The sequence below is a fragment of the Clupea harengus genome, chromosome 7, assembly GCF_900700415.2.
Source record: "Clupea harengus chromosome 7, Ch_v2.0.2, whole genome shotgun sequence".
Lineage (NCBI taxonomy): Eukaryota > Metazoa > Chordata > Actinopteri > Clupeiformes > Clupeidae > Clupea > Clupea harengus.
Window position 1 is genome coordinate 635,013 of NC_045158.1, and position 6,853 is coordinate 641,865.

The 6,853-nt window shown below is 42.8% G+C and overlaps 1 protein-coding gene across 1 annotated transcript; it reads right to left on the bottom strand.

The window, feature by feature from the left end:
* Nucleotides 1-1,384: 1,384 nt before the first annotated feature.
* LOC116221199 (CD209 antigen-like protein E) lies at nucleotides 1,385-6,233 on the bottom strand. Its single transcript, XM_031571159.1, has 7 exons — nucleotides 6,086-6,233; nucleotides 4,465-4,542; nucleotides 4,217-4,354; nucleotides 3,745-3,872; nucleotides 3,427-3,533; nucleotides 2,364-2,484; nucleotides 1,385-1,510 (listed from the first exon to the last, which is right to left on the bottom strand). Exons 1-7 carry the CDS (start codon nucleotides 6,231-6,233, stop codon nucleotides 1,385-1,387), a joined length of 846 nt encoding a protein of 281 aa, XP_031427019.1.
* Nucleotides 6,234-6,853: the final 620 nt, after the last annotated feature.

A 6,853-nucleotide genomic window follows, 5' to 3' on the forward strand; every position in this document is an offset into this window, starting at 1 on the left:
AGCTTTCTTCGCGAATATTCCAAGTCTATTCGAGAGACGTATGTATATCTTTAGGCCCGGGATCCGACTTGGAGTAATAATTGAGCTGTAGCGGAGTCCAAAAGTGACAAAAGGGGGCGTGGCCGGAACAGGGGCCCCAGCCCTCATGAGCGGCTACGGGGGCTCCTGATGACACGCCAGTACTGAGCCCTACTCCTGCCACACCCCCTCAGGATTCAACTCACCTGCCTCCGTCACATTCCCCTGAATTCTTATCACGAAAACCTGTCACTCCCTCCACCACACTATTTAAACTTCTCACTCCCCTCACTTGTTGACTGGCCTCGTCTTGTACATATCTCCGAGGGTACTGTCATGACTTGGGACTTCTGTTGTCACTATTTGGTACATTGGCAACCCTTAGTGGCCAAATTACATTATTTCAATCCTGTTGTAATATTTGCCTTTGTTGTCTTTTTGTCTCACACCTGTTTCCTATTCAGATCTATCAAGCGAACCAATTTACTTTATTGACCGGTGTATATATATATACCTGGTCATTTGTTAGACTCGTCACTGCGACGTTGGTCTAAAATCACTAAGGTCAGTGACACTCTCAACTGTCCAGCGATAATCTCTAGTATCGAGTTAGTGTTTGGTAGCGCGGTTCTCAGCCGCTTCTAGTGTTCTCGTTGTTTCTCTAAGCATCGTTCTCCTGGTCTCTGTTTTGTTTCTTCGCCTTGTTGAGCTATACCTTTTTGTAGCTTCTTTAGTTTGGCCTTTTGCTGTGTTTATTCATCCTCTGTGCTTTGGGAATTACCTCCTGTGTTTTGGATTTAACGTTTTGCGTTTGGATTATTTATTACCTTTTGGATTTATCTTCTGTGCTTTTGGGATTTACCTTTTATGTTTGGATTACTGCTGTTTGAAAGCATCTTTTGTATTTTGAAATTCCGCTTGGCGGGGAGAAAAAAAAAGTTTTGACTACATTCTGCAACTGGGTCCTCAATAGCTCACTGGGTTAGTCGCTGGTTTACCAATCCAGCGACCCGGGTTACAAAGATGCCACTATTAACCCAGATAACATCACGTCATAATTTGCTGAAGTAGGAATAAAAAGGCCATGCTCAATGTGACATGAGAAAATGGGAAGTAAAATTCTCAATACATCTCAAAACTCTTCTTAAAGAGACTTTGTTTTATAATTAGTTGAAGAAATGATCCACAACATTCTAAACTTTTCTCTACCATCCTCCAAATCAATGCATCACTTGTGTCCAGTCACTAAATGTGGAACAGACATACAATTTTCAACCCTGGGCGATCAAAGCCATGAATGTCAGGTCATTAGCCATTTGCTTCTGTTGTTGAGCTACAGGAATATCTGCGGTACGTGTGACTGGGCTTAGATGTTCCTCAGTTCAGTCAAATCAGTGAACAGCAGGCGCAGGCGCAGGGCAAAGGTCAGCATGGCAGGTGACAGCAGGGATGGTGGGTGGTGTGGATCCTTCAGCCTTGATCTGAGGCTGCTCTGTTGCACATACATCACACTGAACCTTCTGGTAAGTCACTGTGGTTAGACAAGTGTGCATCATTGCAATACCACCCACATGCATACTAATGTACCTCCTGTTAAAAAAAACTAGAGGCGTCTCTTGTAGGCGTTGGCTTTTACACCTCTCTCAACTTCCTCCCTCACTCACTCTCTCTCAGTGGGCGTTGGCTTTTACACCTCTCTCAACTTCCTCCCTTTCTTTCACTCTCCCGCCCTCTTCATAGATGTTCATCTACACCCCTGTAAATTGCTGTTAAGCCTGTACATCTCAAGGCCATGTTAAATCCCTAAACATGCTTCGTAGAGGGCACTGGATTGCATTTGATTGGCTGCTGTGTGTTTGGACAACACATCAGTCCTTATACAGTTGAACTATTTTATTATCACCCACTTAATGCTATCTGTTTTAAAATGTCTCTCTTTTTAAAGGAAACACCAATGATGATATAAATACTGCCAGAGCATTTCTCTTACAGTGGGTCACATACTTAAGGAAAGACAAAAAGTCTGCACCAACCATATTGATTGCCCTTCATTGCTTTGGTCAGGGGTTCCTCAACAGCGTTGATCTTTAGGCATGAGGACAAATGGAAAATAAAAAGCTGGATGCACCCGATTACTTTAACCAACTCTACCCCAAAACACACACATAAACAACTTTTATTATTTATATTTAATTATACAGCTATGAATATATTTATTATTTGTGTCTTGGTAGATCAAATGATGTCTTGATAAGTGCAGTGCGGTACACAGTCCTCACATTAGTGTAGACACACAAAAAAAGTAATATATGTTCTGAAACATGTCATGGAAAATATATTTAAACTTTATTTTCGCAGGTCCATTTGAATTTCCGAGAGCATACTTCATCATTCCATTGTTTTCCATAAGCCTTGCCACAGTCTTCACCCATATCAGCATTGTTGGGTTCCTTTTCCATCCACAACCTGCAGTAAATATTACACCACAACATAAAGTTACAAAATTTGCTATCAGGGCTAACTTCAGTGTGTCCATTCAGTCAGGTCAGCAGCAATTAGGCCAATCTGGTGTCGAGAAAACCTGAATAAACTCAGTGACCACTGGTTGACACTGAAAGATCCTTGTGTTTTTATGGCAAAATTCCGGATGAAAATGCCAACTATTACAATATATTATAACAGAACTCTATTTAAGCTGTGAAGTTAGTTGCGGTCATGTGTCAGATCTTAAACACAGACTACACACCACGCTAGAGCGAGAGGAGGAGATGGTTAGGAGATATCGTCTATAGCGCAGTGTAAGTCTCCTCTGTGTTGCCCTTTCATCCCTTTGTCTTCCAAAGGCAGCGATGATCACTCTTTGCTCCGTTCTCTCACCACACGGTGTCTCCACATGGCAATTCAACAGAAGAATTCTCAGTGTACAAGTTCACATGTTCAGGTGTAGGGATAACAGATTGCACATCTTTCATGGTGTGTGTCTGGGGTGTTGGTTGAGGTGGTGCAGGAAGGGGAACAGTATGGGGTCTGCTTAGGTGTCTAAGGTGTGACGGACTGCAGACAGGAAGGTCTTGCTGGCCATTGGCATGTTAATGAACGTGGCTTGAGTGTACTTAAAGTAAATGTGATAAATTATTCTGGGGGAAGGATTCATACGAGTTGCAACTATTTAAATAGTATATGAAAAACACCAATGTTCTTCAACATGGAAGGCCTACGCTGCTGTCCAGAGCTTTGCTCGTCTTCATTATAACAGGAAAACAGTGTATAGTTTTCCTGAGATATGGAATTCATTATCTCTGGAAAACAAGTTTTCTTATCTCGAGATAATTACACAATTAAGTAAATAACCAAATGATGGCTCCTTAGGTCTTGATTGAAAGTATTCCTTAAAATGTTTTGTCTTACCCCTTCTTTAAGCTGTGTGGAGTTCCATCTACCCACTTCCACTGTCCCTCTATTTCACTGTCTGTCAGGCCAATCCAGGTTTCACGTGCATGTGCTGAGACAAAGTTCTTTCAATGGGAAAAAAAAGGAGTCTAATAAATGAACGGCTTCGTAGTATATACAGTATCTGACATTTAAGAGAAATCTTTACGTCATTGTCACAAAGCTGAAGTTCTCTACAATGTGTGGAAAGCACCTTTGGAATATTTTGACAGATTTCTACTGGAATACAACCAAACTGTCCATAAATCCATTCATCCAACTATCGATCCATCTCACCTGTTCCTCTTGGCTGTTGATGATCACCAGATCGGCTCCTCTCTGTTTGCAGTCCTCCCGGGACTCATTCCAGGTTTTCTCCGCAATGGAGAAGAAATAGAGCCTGGACTCAAAACTTTTCCATCCAACTGAAATCAGTTATTTTAGAGAAGTAAAATAACCCACCAACTGGGTGGGTGCAATAAGAACTAGTTAGAGCTGACAGCTAATGATTTAACTTCAGACAGGGATTTAACTCCTTCAGTAGTTAGAGGCACTCATGATTCCATATATAGAAGGCATATAACGTCCATATCTTCTAAATCATCCAACAGTATGACCATGCCCCTTGGTTAATTACCTGTTTTTCACCACTGGATGCAAGGACTGCCCCTGCGTTGCTGTTTACCATACAACTACTGGTCATACTCATGTTCCTTCATTTTCTCTACGTTTTCATTAAGGTATAGTATATCATTGGATTCATGCTCACCCAGCTCATCAAGCCGCTTGTCAAGTCTGTCTCTCTCTTCAACCACATTGGTGTAATTGGTCATTAACAGGTCTCTTTCTTCAGCCAGTGAGTTGTATCTCATCTGACATTCTTGTCCATCATTTGCTAACCTCAGGACTGAAAGGGAGGCATATGTTAGTTCTACAGCTCATGGCTATAACCCAGCCAGTAAACTGTCTGTAATAATCCTCTGCTGATCAGAAGAGAGTGAATGAAAAGGAGCTCACAGTAGAGACGCAGAGTGATGTTAAGAGTCACCTGCAGGAGACACAGCAGTCCAAAGCACACTCCAACTGTACGGTAGACTGGAATGAAAAAGAGTAAATGTAGTGAGCAGACAGGTTTGGGATTTCAGTGTCTGTGGCAATTGTTGTGGGCGATACACACACACACACACACACACACACACATCGTCTTTGTCTATAGCCGGTCAAGCTTCCATCCTTCAAACTTCAACACTTATTTTCCCGACTATTAACCGCATTACAGTAAACTTGTGTATTGACCGCACCCGTGTATAAACTGCAGTTTATTGAGCGTCATGTCATGCCATGTATGAAGTTGTATGAAGTAGGGATGGGCATTTCAAGAAAAAATACTGAACCTACACCCCTTCCTGCTTGCACACACAAATACCCCATTCCCACTCACAATGAAAGCCATTTCTTGAGCATTTAGTGTTATGGTGTACCATGAACATAATCTCCTGTTATGCTTGCAGTGGGAAATGCAACCATTACATTAAAGAAGTCTTGTAGGAATACACAACACCCCGTACTTTATTATTATGGATGTCAGTATCCCCTCTGTTAGCCAAAGGTCTCTGGCTGCCATGTGCTTTTCTGTGTTTGTTTGTTATGCCATGTGTTGTCTTGTGTTTATTTGTAATGCCATGTGCTACCGTCTACCACACCTGCTCTGTTAATTAGCCTATTTGTTAGCCTGATTAGTTTCTCCTGCCTCTTGTTTGCTTCCCACCAATTATCTGTTTCCCCCGTAGGTGTAGTCCCACCATAGACTACATTACCCACAATTCCCTTATCACCTTAACTTTCTTATCTACATTTTATTTGGACGGCATTGGCTTAAACAAGGTTGTAAAAGGGTGACGCATTTTTCCCTTTAATTGAACGACAAACACAAATTTCATTCTCTCTCGCGGTGGTTTTTACAACAGTGAATACCATTAATTTAAGAGATACCCTCACTGCAGAACAAAGACAAAGGACAACGTAACCACGACTTGTATAGGCCTATAACTTTTGGCCAAAGTTGGGTAGATACTTTTACTCGTTTAGTTGCAACCTAAGTTATACCGGTAGAATTATACTGCAGCCCAGCAGTGTTCTGAGTAAGAGAATGCGACCGGTTTCCCTTCTTCGTTTCTCCACGTCGACACAGAACTCTACATCCTTCGAGATCTCCCTCGAACCTGTTCATTGGAAGTCCGCAAAACGCCGTCGATCACTGAGCAAAAGCGGTCTTCAAGTAAGGCTGACGTCTGGGCAGAGATTAGCTTTATATGTGTGTTAATCTATGTGTGAAAGTATTGTTGTTTTATTTAATTTATGATTTAAATGTGCAATCTGTAATTCACAGTTTGCACGGTCTGTGACTGTGACATTATCTTGTTTTGTTATACTTTGCTAATCTGTTAGATCGTGCATGCACCCTCTCTCTCTCTCTTACTCTCCAACTCCCTCAATCACCATCTGAACATATACACGTCCACATCGCGATGTCAGTGCTGTTTAAATATATTGTATTGAGTTAAAGGCCTATAGCCTGGATTTAGCCTGTCATGGAATGATCACGTTAAGAATATGTTGATACGTCATCACGTGATACTTGCGTGATGTGCGTGGTTGTTGTAGGAGCTAGGAGTTGAGTAAAGACACGATAAGATAGAGCTCAGTGTTAAGCTGGAGCTGGACAGGATGGAGGCAAAAGGCGTCATAGAAAAGGTGACGGAGCCGACAGAGTGGTGTGCTCCCATGGTGCCTGCACCTAAGAAATCAGGCCAGGCGCATATCTGCGTCGACCTGAGAAAACTTAACAAGACCGGAGGGAGAGGTTTGTTCTGCCAACGGTGGAGGAAATCACAGCTGAGCTGAGCGGGTCCACTGCTTCAAACGCCTTCCGTTTGGGATATCTAGCGCTCCCGAAATCTTTCAAAGGAAGATGATTGAAACACTCGAAGGCCTACAGGGTACAGCTGTTTACATGGATGACATCATAGTTCATGGAAAAGATATGAGCCAGCATGATGAACGTCTTCAGAAAGTTATGGAACGTCTGGAGAGTGCTGGGCTGCAGCTAAATCCAGACAAGTGTGCTCTGCGGCAGAAAAGACTCCACTTCCTGGGTCACGAGATTGATGCAGACGGCACACGGCCAGACCCAGCTAAGGTGTCTGCAATAGACAAGCTGATGGCACCTAAGAACGTGCAGGAGCTAAAGAGAGTCCTGGGGATGGTAAACTATTTAGGAAAATACATCCCGAACTTAGCTGAAGTGGGACAGCCCATGTATGAGCTGCTGAAGTCCAAATCTGCATGGACGTGGGCCCACCACAGCAGTCAGCGTTCAAGCGCATCAAAGAGCTCCTCACAACCC

Excerpts from the sequence above, each read along its gene's own strand:
- LOC116221199 (XM_031571159.1), bottom strand. The coding sequence starts at position 6,233 with ATGGGAGCACACCACTCTGTCGGCTCCGTCACCTTTTCTATGACGCCT. Across the intron at positions 3,534-3,744 it reads TCAACAGCCAAGAGGAACAG|AACTTTGTCTCAGCACATGC; the intron begins GTGAGATGGATC and ends TCCCATTGAAAG. Across the intron at positions 2,485-3,426 it reads CCACACAGCTTAAAGAAGGG|GTTGTGGATGGAAAAGGAAC; the intron begins GTAAGACAAAAC and ends TATTTACTGCAG.